This window comes from Eretmochelys imbricata, chromosome 10, assembly GCF_965152235.1.
Source record: "Eretmochelys imbricata isolate rEreImb1 chromosome 10, rEreImb1.hap1, whole genome shotgun sequence".
NCBI classification, from domain to species: Eukaryota; Metazoa; Chordata; order Testudines; family Cheloniidae; genus Eretmochelys; species Eretmochelys imbricata.
In genome coordinates, this window is record NC_135581.1 from 77,491,608 (window position 1) to 77,511,129 (window position 19,522).

Genomic DNA, 19,522 nt, shown 5'->3' on the forward strand with positions numbered 1-19,522 from the left:
ACTCATAAAATGGAATATCCGTGCAGAAATAGCAGTGAAGAGTCTCCAAGTGTGTGTTTAGAAGCACAATTTTGCAAGGGGCTTTAAGCTAGTTTAGTGAAATAGGACACTGTACATACGAACTCAAAATAAAGAGACCAGAGCCGTGTGGATACTTGCCATATGCCTTTGATGGGAACTTTTCATGCTTTATCTTGCAAGATCCACAAAGAAGGACTAGCCAAAGCCACCCAGGTTTCTGATAAAAGTACTGAAGAGGGGGTGACACTTATAAATCCGCTGCCTTTAGATCAACACTGTGTCCACCCACACAGCTGAATATATGCCAAAAAAGAAGGATGAAGAGCCTATACTCTTTATTCACTTACTGTTTAGAGCATGTAGAATTTACACAGGCTGGAGTTAAACTCATTTGCAAACTGTCGACTCTTTTCAGCACAAATGTTCCGGACCCTTCACACAGCATAGACCGACAGCAGGGTACAGGACAGGCTTCTGTATCCAGCTGAGCTATTCAGCATGAAAGACCGCCAGGCCACCAGCCCATGTTGGAAGATTTCTGCAGTGCCTCTGGTGAAGAGAAGCAAGATGGTACACAGGAAATTACTCTAGTGGCCTCCAGATGAAGGACCTGATCCTGCCTGGGGACCTACTAGACTCATGCAGGTTCCCACTGATGTCATCAGCACAGGGGTCACCATGAATGGATCACACTGTAGGATCACAGCCACAGAAGTTATAAATTATTGTTCTTCTGTTTGAAGGTGTTAGTTTTCAAGTTAACCGGCCCAAGATATTTCCACCACCCCAAAAAGCCAGAGATCATTGACTACAGCCTGGAAAGAGCTACTGACCGTCTCCAACCATTTGAAAGCACAAGGCCCTTGCCATATGTTTTTCAGCATAAGCTCTCCAATTGTAAAGGCTGGACAAGATTCAATTGCTGAGGATCTGTTTTACCCCATTTTCCAACATTTGTAACTGTCCAAAGCTTTTAGTTTCTAGCCTGATATTTTCCGCATTTTGGTCTCAGCCTGAAGGAGATTTATTTATTTATTAGAAAACGGACATTCAGCATTGAAATAGCCACCAATGAAAATTAGAAGAGTTAAAAAAAAATCACTGAGGGACGCCATCAAAATGTCAGGCCAAGCATTAATGCTGAATTAGTAGTCAAAAAACGTAACCACACAATCCAGGAAGTATCTTGCTTTAGTCACATTTATTGAACTAGAACAGGTACCTCCTATGTAAAAAGATGCTGTAAAAACCACAGTATTGCAAATACTAAGTTTACAATTTATTTCCAATGGTATTCAATATTTACAGTGTTTTGTTTTACAAAACTGTTGAAATAAAAAAAAAAGATATAGCAAGAAACCCGCATCTACTGTCTAGTATCCGTGATCCTCACTGGTTTGTTTACCATTTATAAGGACAACATCATTCAATGCAGCTTGTCACAGAGACTCATCTATAATAATTGGCCTTTTGTACTAAACCCATGACATCTGAGCCCTTGGAGCCATGCTCTAAATCACCCAGTGAAAGATTTAGCACTTAGTAACCAGCAGAAATATTAAGTCAGACTTGTTGAAGTGCCCCCAAGAATGGAAATATCACACAGGCAAGCCCTATTCTCACAGGTCTTTGTCACCCATATGCCTTTGTGCACTCCCCACCCCCCATGAGGAAGGTAACATCCCCATTTTACAGATGGGTAAACTGAGGCACAGATCGTTAAGGAACTTGCCTCAGGTCACACAGGCAGTCTCCTGACCAGCCAGGCATAGAAGCCAGACTTCGTGACTAAGTCACATGCTTTAGCCATAGACCACGCTTCTTCTTTAGATAACCAAAAGACAACTGTTGATTGACATTCTGTTCCCTGTATAATCTTCAGTCTGTTAAAAAAGGATAAACCATTTTCCTGTGTGTGATAATGTGTCAGGGCTTTTAGCTGTCACATTAAAATCTGTGTGTCACGTACATTTGTTTCTAAGTCTACACCTGTACTAAACCAAGCCCCAAAAGAGTCACTGTGACATGCAAGCTGCAGGCAGTTGACTAGTGGGTCAGATTAGGCCTGCTAGTGTCATTAGACACCAGTAAGGTTAGCCTCATCCACTTGAAGATGGACCTCCTCTGCGACCTGGTCTCCAAGCACAGGTTCCACCGCCTTCTCCAGACAAAGGATTATAACCTGCAACGACAGAGGAAGGATAGTAAAAACATGGACAATTGAGAGTTAGAGGTAAACCCCAGTCAGGAGGGGATTTATTTCGTAACACAATCCAACAGTCCATGTCATCAATAACTGAAGTCTGGCGATTTTAAGAGGTTACATATCACAGTACAGCACTCATATTTCACAAGTTTGGCCCACTCCAACAGAGAAATTAAGTGGCAGAAGACCCACAGGACTTCCAAAATGCACAAGGGAGATGTGCAGTTTGCAGTGATAACACTGTACATAACAAAGTCTGCATCACAGACATAGCACTGCTCATTCATTATTGCAGACCATTAAGCTCCATTTTTTTGCCATGAGGTTAAACTCTAACCTCTTTGAAGTAAACTTCTGACATGCTACTGGTGTTAGAGAAGTGCAGGCCTCTCATCCCCATGGCTTTGGCAATTTTACTTTTCTCGTTTCAAAAGATAAACCAGACAGACACTGATTTTTAGTTGGATTTCCCAATGTGATAAACACCAGATTCAGTCACCTTTTACAAGGGTACACTTGGGAAAGATATAGGCTTGCAAATGTCTCTTGTCTAATTATTTTGTCCATACACGATCAGCAGACAGATTACTACTCTCTGCTATACTGACTGAGCAGTTTTCAATATTAACCTATTCCATTCAAACCTCCACGACTTTCCCCATCATTACAGAAGTTATCTTGTTCACTGAACAACTAAAAGTTCTGTTTTCAGAATTTTATTCAGCCTGCAGGATTCTTCAACTGACCCTTGTTTACCTCATGAGCAGAATACAGCCATCTAATTCCATAATCTGTCATTTAAACATGGATTCTGCCTGGGATGAAGCTAGGATAGGTGGCAGGAGAGGGAAATGACTGAAGGAACCAACTGATGTTATGACATTTCTTAGCTTAGCTGCAGCCCATTCTTTGTTATTCTCTCATTTCCTGTTCATAACAGTTTTAATGCTCGGCATTCCGTGGTAACAGACTACTAGAGTATGCTGATGATAAACAACATACAACGGTCCAGAGTAGCAGCCGTGTTAGTCTGTATCTGCAAAAAGAACAGGAGTACTTGTGGCACCTTAGAGACTAACAAATTTATTTGAGCATAAGCTTTCATGAGCTACAGCTCACTTCATCGGATGCATGCAGTGGAAAACACAGTAGAACGATTTTTTATACACAGAGAACACGAAACAATGGGTGTTACCAAACACACTATAACAAGAGTGATCAGTTAAGGTGATACATACAACGTGTTTGGCATTGATGGCAGTCAATCTCACATTCAAGTAGGATTTTCAACTCAATAGTAAAATGAACTATTGACTAAACATATTAAAGATGCGACAAGGTTCTTTGTGCAGCTATTGTAACCTATTCACTGCTGTACCCTCAAGGTGTATTCCTTCTGCTTTGGTACATTCATTGGTAGGATCATCTGGACAATCACTAATGGCAATACCAATTAGAATATTGGTCCCAAATTGGGCTTTATTATTAGGGAAAGTAGGTGCATTGTACATGGGGCGCGGGGGGGGGAGACTGGCTGTGTGGCTTTTATCTATAGTAGTGATATCATGGTTCAATCACTGTGGCATCTGAGCAGTCAGGCAAATGAAATGCTGCATGAAACTAAAATTACACTTACATTTGTGTAAAATAAAACAAAACGCAGAAAAGACGTATCTAAAAAAACAGGGCTCGGAGATACACACAGAGACCAGACAGCATGCTGTGGGGCTCCTTTTATTTACCCAGACCAAAAGAAGTTACCAAAAAAAAAAAAAAAAGTTAATCAAAATCTACATTTTCTAAGATCAGGAGACAGTACAGTAACTCCTCACTTAACGCTGTAGTTATGTTCCTGAAAAATGCGACTTTATGTGAAATGATGTTAAGCAAATCCAATTTCCCCATAAGAATTAATGTGGTGGTGTTAGGTTCCAGGGAAATTTTTTTCACCAGACAGAAGACATTATGTACACATACAGTACAAGTTTTAAACAATTTTAAACAAACAGTTTAATATTGTACGCAGCAATGAATGATTGTAAAGCTTGGTTGAGGTGGTGAAGTCAGATAGTGGGATATTTCCCAGGGAATGCCTTGCTGCTAAATGATGAACTAGCACTCGGCTGAGCCCTCAAGGGTTAATACGCTGTTGTTAATGTAGCCTCACACTCTACAAGGCAGCATGGACTGAGGCAGGAGGGAGGAAACACAATAGATGCAGTCAGGGCAACAGCTGCAAACACTTCCCTGCAAAAACTGAACATGCTGATAAGCCCACGCTATCCAGCTGGAGTGCACCACTTCACTCCCTCCTCCTGAAGGCACATGCACGGCTGCACAAGTGCTGACTTTCCAAAGTGCAGAGGGGTGCATGAAAGAGAAAGAGAGAGAGAGAGACGTGCACTGCCCCTTTAAGTACGCTGACCCCACTTCAAGTACGTTGCCCTTTTAAGCAGATCAGCCAGGTCAGACAGGAAGCAACAGCTTCCAGCAAGCCTCCCCTGGCCAAGCTCTGTCTCCTCCTCCGCTTTGTGGAGAGGGGGTACGGAGCAGGGGGAAGGAGCAGCGGGACATCCTGATATCAGTCTCTCCTCCCACCGCAAGCAGGAAGCTCCCGGGAGCAGCTCCAAGGCAGAGGGCAGGTCAGGAGCAGCTGGGGGAGGGCAGCACCTGAACTGCTGCTGGGCAGCTGCCAAGCCACATACCTTACAGGGAATTTAGGGAAGCTGATGGGGGGCGGGGGGGAAGCTACTGGTCCCCTCAGGTTCTAATCCCCACAAGGAGGGGCTGTTCGTCCAGAGAATCCTGCAAGCAATGGACAAAGCAAGCAGCTGCCAAACAATGTTATTAGGGAGCATTGCACAATTTTAAACAAGCTTGTTCCCTAATAGATCAGCAACAGCGGAACAATGTTAACTGGGACAAGGTTAAGTGAGGAGTTACTGGATCTCTGAGTCATGCTAAAACGTTTTCTCAAGGGGCTGTAATACTGTCAGGTTTCCCCACAGCAGAAACAAACAGGCCCAGAGATTTTTCTCTGCAACATTTAGCAGAACGTGGCTACAAAAGTTGAACTGACTTTGTACTGACTACAGTGCTCAAATATAAGACTCCTCCAACAAGACATGAGCTGTATCGAGAATCAAGGCGTACCCTCTGTCTCAACAAAGAGACACAAAATCACCCACATATAAAATAACCATCCAGCTAGCCGAATAAGTATTTCATTTTCCATAACTGACAGACACCCAGGTTTCATACTTACTACCTCCTCGCAAAGGCTTTTTGTTAGGTTTAGGCTTCGGGACTGTTGATGACGCAGAAGCAGTGGATTCTATTTCTTGCTGTTCAGACAAATGAAAATTATTTAGAGCTTGTCAACTTGTAGTTTTCAGCTAGTTATCTAACTAAAGATATTTGCTGCAACATGTGAAGTTTAAGAAGAGTAAAGTTACCTGGTTCAGTTTCAGATTTCCTTTATAGCTTTTTCCTTCTTGCATGCTTTCCCATATTGCTATCTTTTGCCTTCTCTTCTCTTCTTCAAGCTGGGTGGGGGTGGGGGCGGAAATAGAAGAATTTGTAACACTGTTTGACGGTATAATTAACTGTAACAACCCCCAAAAAGCCAACAGCTAAAGTGCTGCCATTTTAGCATAGAAAAAAATCATAAACCAAACACACAAACAAAACTGATACAATTCCTACTTTTCCTTGCCTTAGCTAAAGAAGTAATATCTAAGTCTTTCCAACCACACTGCACAGGGATGGGAAAGAATATGACTTTAAATCATAGCTGCACCTCTTTTCCATGTGCTGAGACAAATTGAAATAATAAAATGAAATGTTAAGTAAAGAGCTAACTAGATTTTAGTATATATAAAAAAAAGGTCTTCTTGAAAGCAAATCTTTACAAATCATGGATATGAAGGCATTTAAAATATCAGAGGCTTTTGGTGGAAGAAAACATTGTTCAAATGAAACGCTGAAAAGCAGAATAAAGCATATTTTCACATGGAATAAACATAATTATCAGCATATGAAAATGCTACCAGAATCTTTCTTAAGTAATTTATCGAATAGGCAGTACAGGCTAATGGTTAACACATCAGACTCCTTTATTCTTAAGGATGGGAAAGAAAAAGAGGTATATTAGTTTGCCCAGAGTCAAAGAAAGCAAGGCTCTCTCAGTCTAAATGCATTGGGTTAGATTTCCTCAAAGATGGCTATTCTCCTCCTGAACACAGTTTTCCATTTGATATTTGAAGAAATCCTGGTAGCTAAAGTCTAACTACACTGATAGGGACTCCGACACTTGAAGATTACTTATGAAGAGATATTACCATCTCTATTGACTGCGGGGAGAAAATAAAGCGAACTAGGATTAGTGAGGTTCATTACTGCTATTCTGATTATTAGCTTTCCCATGCTGTTACCTAGAGGAGACAGCATCACTGAATTATGTGGTATTCCTCATTAGTGCAAGTTGCACTCTACAGCTTTTTAAGGCCTCGTGGAGTTGTACTGGCACTCAATTTCCTGAAAAATTAAGTCTGCTATTGAGCATACAAATTCCATGTGTAATTGTGTGGTTAACTGGCATGCTAATATAGCCAGTGAAGAATCCTTTTGCGTACACATAACCCAGGTTTGCATGCACAATCACAGTCCAAGTCTGACTTTTTCAAGAATCAGGCCTATAGAGTTTTCTCTTATTGTATGTTTTAGGAGAAAAAAGTATTAACTAGGTCAGTTACTTCAGGAAGGAGTAGAACAAATAGTGGAAACAGTCCAGCATGAATGAATTTCCTGCATGTTAGCAGGATCTAATCATTTTGACTGATCATCAAAGCTTCAACTCAAGCAAGCACTTCAGCATTTGGGCTTAAGACAATTATTCTCCTTATGCCAAAAGTCTTTGAAGGAATAGAAATGGAATACATCAGTCTTCACCATTTGACCCTTAAGCCTTGGGTAATCTTCCAAGCCTTCTGTTCCAAACAGAATATGGAAGAAATCCAGGAGTTCACAGATCTTCTACTATTTGGTCAGGTATAAACCTACTCTGTACCAAAAAAAAAACAAAAAAACCCCAAAACCCACCCACCACACACACAAAAACTGGACTGCGAATTAAGAAGTTAAATAAATGTCCTCCTGGCCCTCACATTACCTGTCTTTGCTTTTCTTTGTATTTTTCAGCTTGTTCATTCAACTCCTCTTGCATCCTGAAGCGAGCTGCTGCCAGAGCTTCCTGCTGTCTCACCACCACATCAGGTTCTATGAGATCATGAAAAAAAGTTGGCAAAACGATCATCTTCAAAGAATCTTGATACAGAAGTGTAACCATACAGCTCTATAGTTGCTCTGGAAGAAACTGTAGCTGAAGCTTACTTTCTAACTAATCTTTTCCAATAACTTATATACTGATCCAACTGCTGATCACATTTAGAATTTTTGGAATTATCATTAACCCATTACAGTTAACCCACCCATCAACAATTTAAAGTTGCCATTCTAGTGTTTGAAACTGGTTGGTAAGAATTATTTCAGAACTACCTACCCATACTCCTGCAGGGAATCCACTTTCATCTATATACAGAACTTTTTCTATTAGGAATCATTAACAAACCAGCACAGACTCCCTCCCATTCCTTCTCCAATTGCTCCTACTTGTCTCATCATAACAATAAAGTGGAAGATCCAACATGCTCTATCAGAGACATAATTTATGAAGATATTATACACCTTCCTCTCCAAGGAGAAAGCAGACAGCCTGATACAGGCCACCTATTGTATCCACCTCTCTCTCTGCTGCCTTTTGTAAGTGTCACAGGGGAAAAGGCTGACTTCCCCCCAGAAAACCCCAAAAAACCTCAGATATTTTACTCAGCGTTTTCTACTTGTTAATACAGGGAAGTTTCATATTTTCTATGCATGGAGTTGTATGTTGATATGTATTAAATCATGAATAAACAATTGTTTGGATAGAGAAGTTTCAGCAGTAGTTGTGTAAAATACTGGGTTTTTGGCATGTCATTTTTTCCTGTGACTTAGTATTTCCATTGCAGCCTGCAACAATGGAACACGATTTTTAGAAAAAAAGATTCCTGTGGAGTTTCACTGCACAGTGACATCCAGTTATCCCGATGAAAGAAAGTCAGCATGCAAAGGGAAGGCAATAGGTGGTTTCAAACTGAAACAAAGCCTGGACTGCGTACAATTTACAACCTAGTGGCACAGTTCAAGAGATAAGATAGCATACACAGTAGGCAGCTACGCACAAACATGACCTATGAAGTGGGTGGCGCTAAGGGATAATAAGAAGGAGGAAGTGACTGGCAAATACTAATCAGGAGGGTTTGCAAAGCATAACAAAAACATCTTACAGTTTCTCTGGAAATTCTATAGGGTGCTCAACTTCCGTGGTGATGAACCCTGAAGTATTTTGGCACCACGGTATCATATAAGTCACTATACAGAACGTGTTGCTTTCAATATCATAGTCAAGACGCATTATCCCCAAACCCTATGCTATCCTGCAGAACCTCTTTTCACTGCTTCCTTTATTTCTCTCTTCTCCTTTCAGGCCACCCTCCATCTTTGGCAAAGCCTTCCCAGTCTTCAACGCCACATCTTTCACTAAGCCTTCCCCCACTGACCTCCTCGCCAGTGAGGGCTCTGCACCTTTGCTGCCTGAAAAGTTGCCCTGGGTATCACGTCTGTGTTAGTTCATAAGATTCTTAGAGCAGGAACGTTGTCACATACTGGCGTTTAACAAAGCTCTCCACATCTGACCTTCTACCAATAACCGTGACTTTGGGAAGCCTTCCAAGGTATTACGCCCAAGGACCCACGGTAAAGGATCTAAACCACGGATCTAAACCAGGGCAAGCGAACGTGCCACCCCAGATCCAATGGAGATTTACAAACCAAGTGGTGCCCCGGCTGCATTGGGTCGGTTCCTCCTCTGGGCTCTCATCTTTTCAGCCAACTTCTGGACAACGAGGTAGACAGTGACGCAGCCGAAGAGGATGTACCAGCCGTAGCTGGCCAGCAGCCAGCCCACTGGGGAAAGAGGAGAGGGACGCGTCAAGCCAGAGGTGTCAAGGCTGGGCCTGGATTCCCACTTGCTGCCGGGGAAGAGGATCCGTGGGGGCTCATGCCCCCGCACTCCTGTGGGGCCTGTCACCCCTCACCCCCCCCCCCCACGGGCCATGGCAGGCTACACGCTGGGGGGGGGCAGCCCCCAGGTCGGCGCTTAGCCCCAGAGCCCAGGCCCCCTCACAAGCGACCCTGCCCCCCAGACCCCCCCAACCGCCTCGGGGCGGGCGTTACCCCCAGAGCCCGCCCCCGGCCCAGCCCAGGGCCCCGGCCGCTCACCCGACTGCTGCAGGACCTGGATCCCCTCCTGCTCCAGCACGGGCCTGCCGGGACCCGGCGCCCCCCCGCCCAGCTCCATCCCGCCGGCCGCGGCCTCCCCTCACAGCGAGCCGGATTCACGGGGCCAGCCCGCCTGACCGCCACGTCCGGGAGCGGGTACCGCCCCCGGCGCTCTTCCCCGGGCCAGGCGACACGTAGCCAGGGCCTGGAGAGGCTCCGCCAATCAGAAAGCAGCGCGGCTGCTGACGGCCAATCGCGATATAGGAAAGATCAGGGGACGGTGGTTAGTATTAAAAAAAAAAAAAAAGGAGGGGGAGACCAATCAAAAGAAGAGGTATCGAAGCTGCGGCCAATCAAGCGATAGAGGAAGAGGCCAAAACTTAAACCAATCAGAAGGGGGGTGTTAGATGTTCAGACCAATGATGAGAAATCAGGAAGCGCAGCGAGGGTAGCCCTAGACCAATCAAAGGTTAGAGGTGCTCTGAGTCTGAGAAGCCCAGATCTACCAATCCTGAGGTTCCCTGGACTGCCCTAGGATCCTCCCCTGGATTCCAGCTGCCCCTGCCTCTGCCAGGAGTGATGGGTGTAGCTGCCACAGGGGTTGCAGGGGGTGGAGGCCCCCACTGGTCCCAAGACCCCGTCTCTAAGGCATGCCCAAGTCCTGGACTTCGGAAGATCCTGCCTCCCTGTGTCTAATGGCTGTGAATAGCTCCCTGCCTACAGCCTGTGACTTGCAGGAACAGGGCCTGCCCATAGCTGTTACTGGCCTGGAAGAACTGAGCATTTATTCCTCTCTCCAACTCCCTCTGCATTTGCCAGTGCCTCCCTCGCTGTATGAGCTGCCAGCCCTTGTTACCTACGCTTTTACACCCCTTCTACTGCCATGATTTGGCACTGGTTACACCTAGCCCTCACATCAAGCCTCCTTCACACTAGCATCAGCTTTTAAGAACAAGTCTCCCTACTCTTCATCTCTTACCTCCTTTGCTGGCTGCAGATCTTCTCAGACAGCTGACTGCTGTTCATTTCCTGGATAGGGTCCCCAGTTGCAGCGGCTTCTAGATTCTCTGCTTACATTTATCCTAGCTTCCTGCTTCCGCTCCCCAGATGCTCTTTGTACGGCTGCATGTCATTTTAGGACTCACTACTGCTTGTCCTTCAACAGAGCTCCAAATAGCAGATCAGTGTTTTTAAAAACTTTATGCATCACTGGAACATGCTCACTCATACCTAGGCCCCCACCCCCCTGCCCTGAATCAGCCTGCTCCAAGGCACATCTGTCATTTTTCTTTTTCATTAGTTCATTACACCCAGGGAGACAGACAGTGTACTGCTTCATTGGTTTGGCTTGCAATGGGAAGAGCCTGCAACCATGAGCATTGCTGCATAAGCATGTCACATCACTCAGCATCCTAGTCTTTACAAGTCCAGCTGACTCAGACCTTGTAAAGGCATGCTTCAGGCATATGGTGACTGAAAAGCCTTGGTGGTGCAGATGTTTAGGAGCTCTAGCATCGCAGTGTTTCTGCAATGGGTGATTTTATACATACTGCAGTTATGCTAATAGGAGATCTGTGTAACTTCTAGAGTCATTTCATAGATGGGAGACAGCTTCACAGTACCAGGCTGCATGAGTGCTGATGAGAAGGATAACTGGTGAATTAACGAACCAATGTCCTAATTGATTGCTGGTACTGCAATCTCTGGATAATACAAAACTGAGGTCTTGGCCCTAGTTAACAGATGCATAACTTTTGTTGTTGTTTTTTAAAAAGGGAATAAGGGTTAGTCAACTGACTAAATTCAAACTTTGGTAATTACATTTTGGCTAACCAAATATAGACCATGGGTAATTTATTTTTTGCTTTCCCCACAGTTGTGTCAATATTTATATTCATATTTTAATAACAGACAGTTTAAATCATATGAAGACTTCACCAGTAACTAAATATCAAGGGTGAGTTAAAGAAAAGGCCACTGGGGAAAGAGAATGCATCTAGGAGAAACCTAAGGAAGAAGAGGATACTAAATCGATTTTAGGCCCACAGAGAATAAAATTGTCACAATAACGCCTGCAGAGAGGAAATGCTGTTTTATTGGACTTCATGTACAGTATAAAATTTACAATGGAAATTTCACACACACTAATCGGACTTCAAAAAAAGCCCCAAGCTAACAAAAATCCATTTTGTAAAAGTGGTAATGTTATTAACTTAACTCTATGACAACACTGGAAATGTATTCATAAACAAGGATACAATAGTACATATTCTTCAGATCACCTGACGATACCATTTAAGATCCATTGGGAACTGTGTCTTCTTCCATCTCCTCTTCAACTTCCTCTGTTGGTCCTACAAAATGGATACATCAGAATTATTTAATACCTGTTAAGACTTTACAGACACTAATCTCTTATACCCTATCTGAAAAGGGGGATAATGATTTGAAGATTCTCACATTCACCTACAGTTATTGGTTCAATTATTTTACTGCACAGTTTGAGTTATACCCATGGTAACATCTGACCTTGTCACTGCCTAGTCTGATATGCAGCTTGCTTTATTCCCACTGAGAAACTCCCCATAGTCTAGGTCTTCCACTGTCTAAAAAGGTCAGAATACCTGGTATCTTTAGGGTCAACAAACTGACCCAGAAAATTAAGCTTTTGTCTTTGAGGTTGTCAAATTTTGCCCAAATGATTTTAGTCAAATTCAACTATACTGCACAAGTGTTACATTTTCACTTTGCTTAAGATTCCTGCACCCTTTCACAGTGTCTAAAAGTTCATCTTTCCTGATTTATGCAGCATGAAATATCCACTCCCTTGTTCCATCCTTTTAACTTTTTGGAAATAGAATCAGACCGATCGATGACACCAATTCTTTTTTAACCATCTCCAACAACATAACCCATCCACCTCAACCCACTGATTGAGATCATATCAAGTTCCAGGCAAAGTTTTAAAAAGTTATGTTTTTGATTCATGCTGTTTATATTACTCAATCACTCTGTAACAAACCAGAAGAGAAACAAAAGTATACAATTACCTGTTTTTCGTTCTCTGCCAGGTATCTGACCAGACTGCAGCAAACCCTTGAGTCTCTCCACTTCAGCCAGAGTTGTAGCATTTGCTATGGCATTCTAGAAGGGGAAGACCAACAAGCTGATCAATACTCATTCAACATGTTAACAAGCTGCTGCGATTAATATATAAAGAACATCTGCTTCAAGACAACTAAAATTTTACTGTAGAGAGAGTTACAGTATGTTGGCCTACTCTGTGGTCAAGTCTAAACTCAGAACAAGATGTCGCTAAGATCAAGAAAGCGACGCAAAGGAAGTCCAATAAAACCTCAGATTTCTGCAACAAGAAACCCAAAAGGTATAGTATGTAAGTGATCAGAACGCATTTTTCCTCTGTTACTTTGGAAAGTAAGAATGCCGTTACCAGTAAGGGGGGGCACCTAACATCACTAAATTTCTGATCCTGGGCAGTTTCCCTACTTAGGTTTTCCCTGTCCTAAAAATGTTACCTTAATTGCTTCAACATCTCCTGTGGAGGGCCCAGCTTTCTTTTTGTCAGTCGGCAAACCAGCACCTGGATTGAAACTTGAAAGAAAAATAAAAGGCATATCATTAACATCCCTATGAATGACATCTGCTTCTCTAACTTCCAAAGTTAAAACTTCGGAAGTATTGCATTCAATCAAGTGTAGTATCTTATCTTTGTTAACAAACTGATACAATGAAGAACTGCCTCCTTCAGAAACACCAGCAGGTCAGCTTCCTCACCTCCCACCCTTTTACTTGCTTCCCCACCTCCCACTCTTTTATCTGCTCATGAAGAGAAGCAGGCCTTCTGCATTAAGAAGATTATGCATTGGATTTAAGCCATTAACTTGGATGTTGCTGAACAGTTGAGTTCTGCCGCGTAGACTGTAATGAGAAGTCACCTTTTTAAAAAAAAAGTGGTTTTGAGCAATGGTATTCACCACCATCCAAGAGTAGGATGTTTGGAGCCAGCATATCTGGTGAGACACCACCAGAGATGTTAAGACATCCTGTTAACAAGTGGCATTTCAATTTACTCTCCACTGCCACACAGGGAAACCCAGGTGGTGTTTCTGAAGGCAAATGCCAGTTTAAATTGGTTCTCTTTATCTTACGTTTTTGTTCTCTTGGCAATATCCTTTGCAAGCTGTGCACCCCGTTTGCCCTTGAACATTTTCTCTGCCTCCTGACGCTCCTACAGCGATACCACACACACACAAAGTTAATTTCAATAGGGACATCATGTGCATTTTGCATAGCTTCTTTCCTTGAAAAACAAATAGGCTGAAGACTTCTTGGATCAGCGAAGACCGGTGTCTCAACACTAGATTTAGAAGCACTTTGACAATAAGTTAAAAGGCTTAAACTCTGAGTATGGCAGTCTCAGACACTTCCCAGAGGAATTCTTCCCCACCTTTTTGTCCTCAGATGGAGTGGAGGTTTATGTTAAGATTTCCTATTTCTTTCACTAAAGATCTGCTGCTGTACTCAGAACACTAAAAAGGGCAAAGAAGATCCAAACTGTACTTAAACACTGGTGGTTTAAGCTACTGAATTAAGCTATTGAAACAGTGAGCGGGTGAAGTAAAAGCTGCCCCAAAGTATGTATTTCATTAGACACCAGTATTGATGTAAATGTAGCTTACAAACACTGGTGGGTCAGGGGGGAGGGCACAAATTGCACCACCATTAAATTTTCAAATAAAAACAAAACAAGAACAAATATCTAACTAAAAGATCCTAATTACAGAGAGGCTAGGAAAAATGCCACTTACTTTTAATTTCACTTTCTGGAAATCCAACACTCTGATTTGTGGGACTTTGTGGATTACATACAATCTGTAATGCTTCTTATTTGTTACAGGGTTCCTTAAAATACTATGAAGTAAAGAAAGATTTTAAAGAAATTCTGAATACAAGAGACTGCTTCTTTTAAAGAAGTTGCACGCTAAACTTTAAGACTGTACACTAAATAAATGCAGTAACAACGCTGCTCTTCATCTCTATGAAAAAGAGTGAAAGTTTGTTCTTAGAGTCTAGTTTACCATCTTAGTGAATTTTACTATGGAAATGAAAACAAAAACACAAACAACTCTAATTGTTCATCATATTTCTACAACAAACAAAAATCTGAACATTTCCTCCCCCAACCCCCGATTCTGGCTCATGATCTCTTATTGATCTCCTGGCTTGATGCAATTCCCTCTGCTGAACAGCATGTGATTTAGATTTAAACTGAAGTATTTTGTAACAATAGATCTCAACGTAATTCTGAGAAGGTAAAATATACAATAGAGACGGTTGTATGCTTACACAGCACTTAATGTAAACATAGTGGCTAATTCCTATTTACTTTGGCAGACTTGGTGGTAACTGAAGAATTTCACCCATTAAAAATTATGTATTTTTTGTAGCCTTTTGTTTATTGATTCATTATTTAACACACGTCTGGGTCCAATGGAAAAACCAGCCATTTCAAAACAAAGAACTAAGCCAGTGGCTAATAGTAAGCGTAAAATAATATGAAAGATTTTTTTAAAAGCAAGTATAACTGTACGTTAAAAAGATCAGTTTATACACATTAAGATTACGTACCTCAGGTAAGTCAGTGATTTAATTGTTGCCAAAGGATCCAGTTCACCCTGAATAATGGGACTACAATAAGTCATCTTAAAACAGACTATAACACAGTTCAAAAAAGAACTAGATAAGTTCATGGAGGATAGGTCCATCAATGACTATTAGCCAGGATGGGCAGGGATGGTGTCCCAAGCCTCTGTTTGCCAGAAGCTGGGAATGGGCCACAGGGGATGGATCACTTGATGATTATCTGTTCTGTTCATTCCCTCTGAAGCCCCTGGTATTAGCCACTGTCGGAAGACAGGATACTGGGCTGGACAGACCTTTGGTCTGACTCAGTATGGCCATTCTTATGTTCTAACTTAACAGGAGTCCAAAACTTGTAATGGACTATCATTAGCCTCTAGCGTATCCAAGCACTCATATAAATAGCGGGTAAGTAAAAATGGTTGGTAGTATGCGGCTACTGTAAAGGATATCGGACTATAATAAAGGATAAAGATCATGTTCATTTCAAACTTTTTTTTAAAAAGTGAAAATGAAATGAAAGTGTAATTTATTACAATGATCTGAAAATATTTTTTCTAGAAATGTAAACAAAGTACTTAACAATATCTGAATTACTCAGTATATAAACCTTCATTCAAGAAAGAATTGCTCTTAAATGTTCTGAATATCATTAGGATAAAATACCTTCAAAATAACAGGGGAAAAAGAAAAAAAAAGAAGAGGTAAAACAAATTTTAGTCTTAGGCCATTAGCACATTGAGATAAGGCTTAAGCAGATAAGGCCTTGTCTACACTACGAAGTGTTGTTGGCAAAAATCTGCCTTTTGCCAACAAAGCAAGGGAGGTTACACACTACAAAGCTACTTTTGGCGGCAAAAGTCTGTTTTGCTGACAAAATAAAACCACCTCGCCGAAAGGCATAAAGCTTTTTGCGACAAAGTTAAAGCAATAAAGCGTCAGTGTAGACACTGCTGTTTGTTTTGTCCACATAACTGGCTTCCACCAATATCCCACAATGCCTGCCATGACTGTTTTGATCTTTGCTACCCTGCAGGCATGCTCTCCTCCCCTTTCAAAGCTCCAGGAAGTATCTGCCATCTGAGCTGTGCTGCTCTGTGTCATTAACTTGGAATGCTTCTGTTCTACACTAGTAACACAGTGGCAGGCAGACTGCTGCTGTGGGGAGTGGAAGGACTGACTGCCGTGCTGCTTTGACATTCCTCAGGTCACAGAGCTGCTCAGGATGCTGCTCCCTGCAGCTAAGGAGGCTGCAGGAGAACTTGGAGGGAATCACAAAACCATAGGCTGCTTCAGAGAGATTGCTGTGAGGAGCAGAGTTGAGGGCTGATGGGGGAGGGGGGTTACCCCTCCCCCAGGATTGGCTGGTCAGCCTACTGTCTCCCCAGCCCAAGGCACACCACTCTCCAGCCCCCTTCAGTTGAAACGCAGCTGACAATCTACTGGGATGCCCATGGAACAATGGGATTGAGAAACCTGCATCATGTGACGCTGTACCTGCCCCATGGCAGCTTTGCAAACCCTTCCCATAGCACCCTGCGGCCAGCTACCACAGTGCACTTGCTCTCTGTATGGATGCAAGAGCTGCTAGTGTTGATGCACTCTGCCGACACAAGGAGCATAGTGTGGACATGCAACAGCAGTTTTAATTAAAGTGGCATAGCTTTCGGCAACAAAACTTTGTAGTGTAGGCAAGGCCTAACCATGCCATCAAGGACTTCAAATCTCAAGCCCCACACCAAGGACTAAAATCTGCCCTTATTTATGCCTGTGCAATAGTCTCAGACAAAATTTAGCCTTAAGAGGGTATATAATAATACTGTTAGCATTCACAAGCATGTAATGCAAACATAGAAACTAGGAAAAAATATTGCATATGATTCCTAAACGGCTACAATACAACTATGAAAAAAAAAAAGTTTTTACATTGAGTGTTTCAGGTTTTTTTAATTCACAAGACTTTGTTTCTTTGAGTCTGTTTAGATCTGGAGCTGTTTAATTTCAAAGCAATGAAGTGATCCTTGTGAAAGTTTCCTATTCTCCTTTAATATTCCATGCCCATTTTACATCGGAAGAGTGTAAAAGAGGCATAAGCCTAATCAAACTGGAAAATTAAAGAAAAGTCTGACCTTTTTGTAATAAAAATAGCACAATATCCAACTTCAAAAGGTACATTCTAATGAAGGCTACAGTCCTATAAACAATGCCGCACACACTCAACTTTTATGCATTTGAATAGTTCTATTCACATGTTACTGTGTTATACCTTTCCTAGAAAAGCCCTCTATCAGTAACATCTTATGCTTCACTGCATATCAAAAATTATCCTCTTGAGAAAAGATAATCTGTGATTAATACATGAAAGGCAAATAAAACTGCTTTAAACAAAGCCATGTAACAACAACAACATATACAAATATGTGCATAATTCAAACTGGTTTGATCTATTTTTTTTATTAGTAACTTACCAGCTCCACAATGCTATTATTGGTAAGAATGATCTCCTGGAGGTTGGGTAAGGCCTGTTCGAGTCCCTCACCGATCCGACTAAAATTGATATTTTAAAAAAAATAATCAAATCTGATTTAGGTTGGTAATAAATTTTAATAATAAAAACATGCACACACATTTTAACCCTTCAATGCAATACATGTACAAGGGATCACCTGGTTTTGGAATCATTCACCCTGTTTCAAGTAAAACAGTTTGGTTCTTTATTTGCTACTGTAAATTACCTCTGATCACATCCATTTTGTGCCCCACTTACCAATGCCCCAAACTTTGTGAACATGATTTACATTTTTCACTGGTCTGAGCACAGGAATGGTAAACAAAAGCTACTGAGTATCTGTGGCTTTGAGCAAATCACAAACTCCATGCCTTAGTTTTCCTGACCATAAAAAGAGGAGACTACTTATTGATCTGACCCAGGAGTTATGAGCATCAGCACATGTAAAGCCCACTGAAAATGAAGCAGGCTACGATGCTGCTCCATATTGCAACATGCTGCGTTCCTCCATTAAAATAATCATTGGCCATTTGTAAATTGCACCACTCCAATGATACAAGGAAAAGCCAATACTGAAAACTGGCTGCACCCCAGGACTCCTTCCACGCACACCCCCAATCTATCCCACGCTGCAGCACCACAACCCCATACCATATCCTGTTGTTATTCATGAGTAACGTTTTCAGCCTCTTCAGCAGAGGGAACCCGTCCAACTTGCGGATCTCATTGTCAGAGAAATCGATGGCATCGAACTGGTCCAAGGTGGCGCCCAGGTTCTCAATGACGGGGATTTTGTACCCTAGGGGGAAAGCATCAGACCCGGGTTAGATGGACTTAGTATGGGGGGTGGGGGGTGAAAGCAGCAGGTTCAACAAGGAATGCAGGGTACCCAGGCAAGAAACCGCGAACAACATCACCCCCCCCCCGCAAAGTGCACACAACTGGAGTGAGGCTCCCCTATTCCCACCCCCGGCCCGAACCCCTCCCCCCACAACCTTCCCCACCTCTTCCCCTCCCCCAGCCCGAACCCCTCCCCCCACAACCTTCCCCACCTCAACCCCTCCCCCGGCCCGAACCCCTCCCCCCACAACCTTCCCCACCTCAACCCCTCCCCCGGCCCGAACCCCTCCCCCCACAACCTTCCCCACCTCAACCCCTCCCCCCACAACCTTCCCCACCTCAACCCCTCCCCCAGCCCGAACCCCTCCCCCTCCCCCAGCCCCTACACACACACACACACACACACACACACACACACACACACACGAACGAACGAACGAACAGAGCCCCCGGTCGCCGAGCAAGGCCTCGCTTCGCCCCAGGCGCGCGGCTCCGAGGTCGGGGCCTGCCGGCCCCCGGCCGGGCCTCACCGCGCAGATCCAGCTCCCGGTCCCGCACGGCGTTCGTGTACTGAGCCGCCTGCTCGATCAGCTCCGCCGTCAGCTTCACCATCCTGCCGCGCGCTACCCACGCCGCTCCCGACTCCCGCGGGGCCTAGAGCGCCGCGCCGCGCAGGACACTACCCCGGCGGGCCGAGCGCCGAGCCCCCGAGCCGGCAGGCCCGGGTCGAGCGCCGAGCCTTCGAGCGCCCGCTGCTGCGCCCCGCCTCCCAACGCCCTAGCAACGGGGGCAGCTTCCCCCGCCCTTCACCAAGGAGTCACAAGCCCTGACTAGGCCCAGCTGCCCTTCTCCCCCATAGGGGCAGCTCCTCCTATAGACCCTCTAGGGCCAACTCCCCATCCTCC

The 19,522-nt window shown here is 43.5% G+C and overlaps 2 protein-coding genes across 3 annotated transcripts; both read right to left on the reverse strand.

Moving 5' to 3' along the window:
• Nucleotides 1-1,287: 1,287 nt before the first annotated feature.
• SELENOS (selenoprotein S) lies at nt 1,288-9,783 on the reverse strand. Of its 2 annotated transcripts, none has more exons than XM_077828262.1 (6): nt 9,608-9,783; nt 9,158-9,292; nt 7,398-7,504; nt 5,683-5,772; nt 5,496-5,571; nt 1,288-2,203 (listed from the first exon to the last, which is right to left on the reverse strand). In XM_077828262.1, exons 1-6 carry the CDS (start codon nt 9,684-9,686, stop codon nt 2,121-2,123), a joined length of 570 nt encoding a protein of 189 aa, XP_077684388.1. In that variant the 5' UTR covers nt 9,687-9,783; the 3' UTR covers nt 1,288-2,120. The 2 variants fall into 2 exon arrangements, with proteins under 2 accessions (XP_077684388.1, XP_077684387.1); XM_077828261.1 differs by having other exon boundaries at nt 5,493-5,571; nt 9,608-9,780.
• A 1,901-nt stretch (nt 9,784-11,684) lies between these two features.
• On the reverse strand, nt 11,685-19,322 carry SNRPA1 (small nuclear ribonucleoprotein polypeptide A'). The gene is made up of 9 exons (XM_077828314.1): nt 19,148-19,322; nt 18,429-18,576; nt 17,737-17,815; nt 15,257-15,303; nt 14,437-14,539; nt 13,777-13,856; nt 13,144-13,219; nt 12,658-12,751; nt 11,685-11,961 (listed from the first exon to the last, which is right to left on the reverse strand). The coding sequence occupies exons 1-9, from the start codon at nt 19,227-19,229 to the stop codon at nt 11,903-11,905; spliced, it is 768 nt and encodes a 255-aa protein (XP_077684440.1). The 5' UTR covers nt 19,230-19,322; the 3' UTR covers nt 11,685-11,902.
• Nucleotides 19,323-19,522: the final 200 nt, after the last annotated feature.

Coding starts and splice junctions, on each gene's coding strand:
- SELENOS (XM_077828261.1), bottom strand. CDS start 9,686: ATGGAGCTGGGCGGGGGGGCGCCGGGTCCCGGCAGGCCCGTGCTGGAG. Junction 7,505..9,157: donor TGCAGCCGGGGCACCACTTG/GTTTGTAAATCT, acceptor ATGATCTCATAG/AACCTGATGTGGTGGTGAGA. Junction 2,204..5,492: donor AAAGCCTTTGCGAGGAGGTA/GTAAGTATGAAA, acceptor CTGTCGTTGCAG/GTTATAATCCTTTGTCTGGA.
- SNRPA1 (XM_077828314.1), bottom strand. CDS start 19,229: ATGGTGAAGCTGACGGCGGAGCTGATCGAGCAGGCGGCTCAGTACACG. Junction 15,304..17,736: donor ATAATAGCATTGTGGAGCTG/GTAAGTTACTAA, acceptor CCCATTATTCAG/GGTGAACTGGATCCTTTGGC. Junction 14,540..15,256: donor AAATCACTGACTTACCTGAG/GTACGTAATCTT, acceptor TTTACTTCATAG/TATTTTAAGGAACCCTGTAA.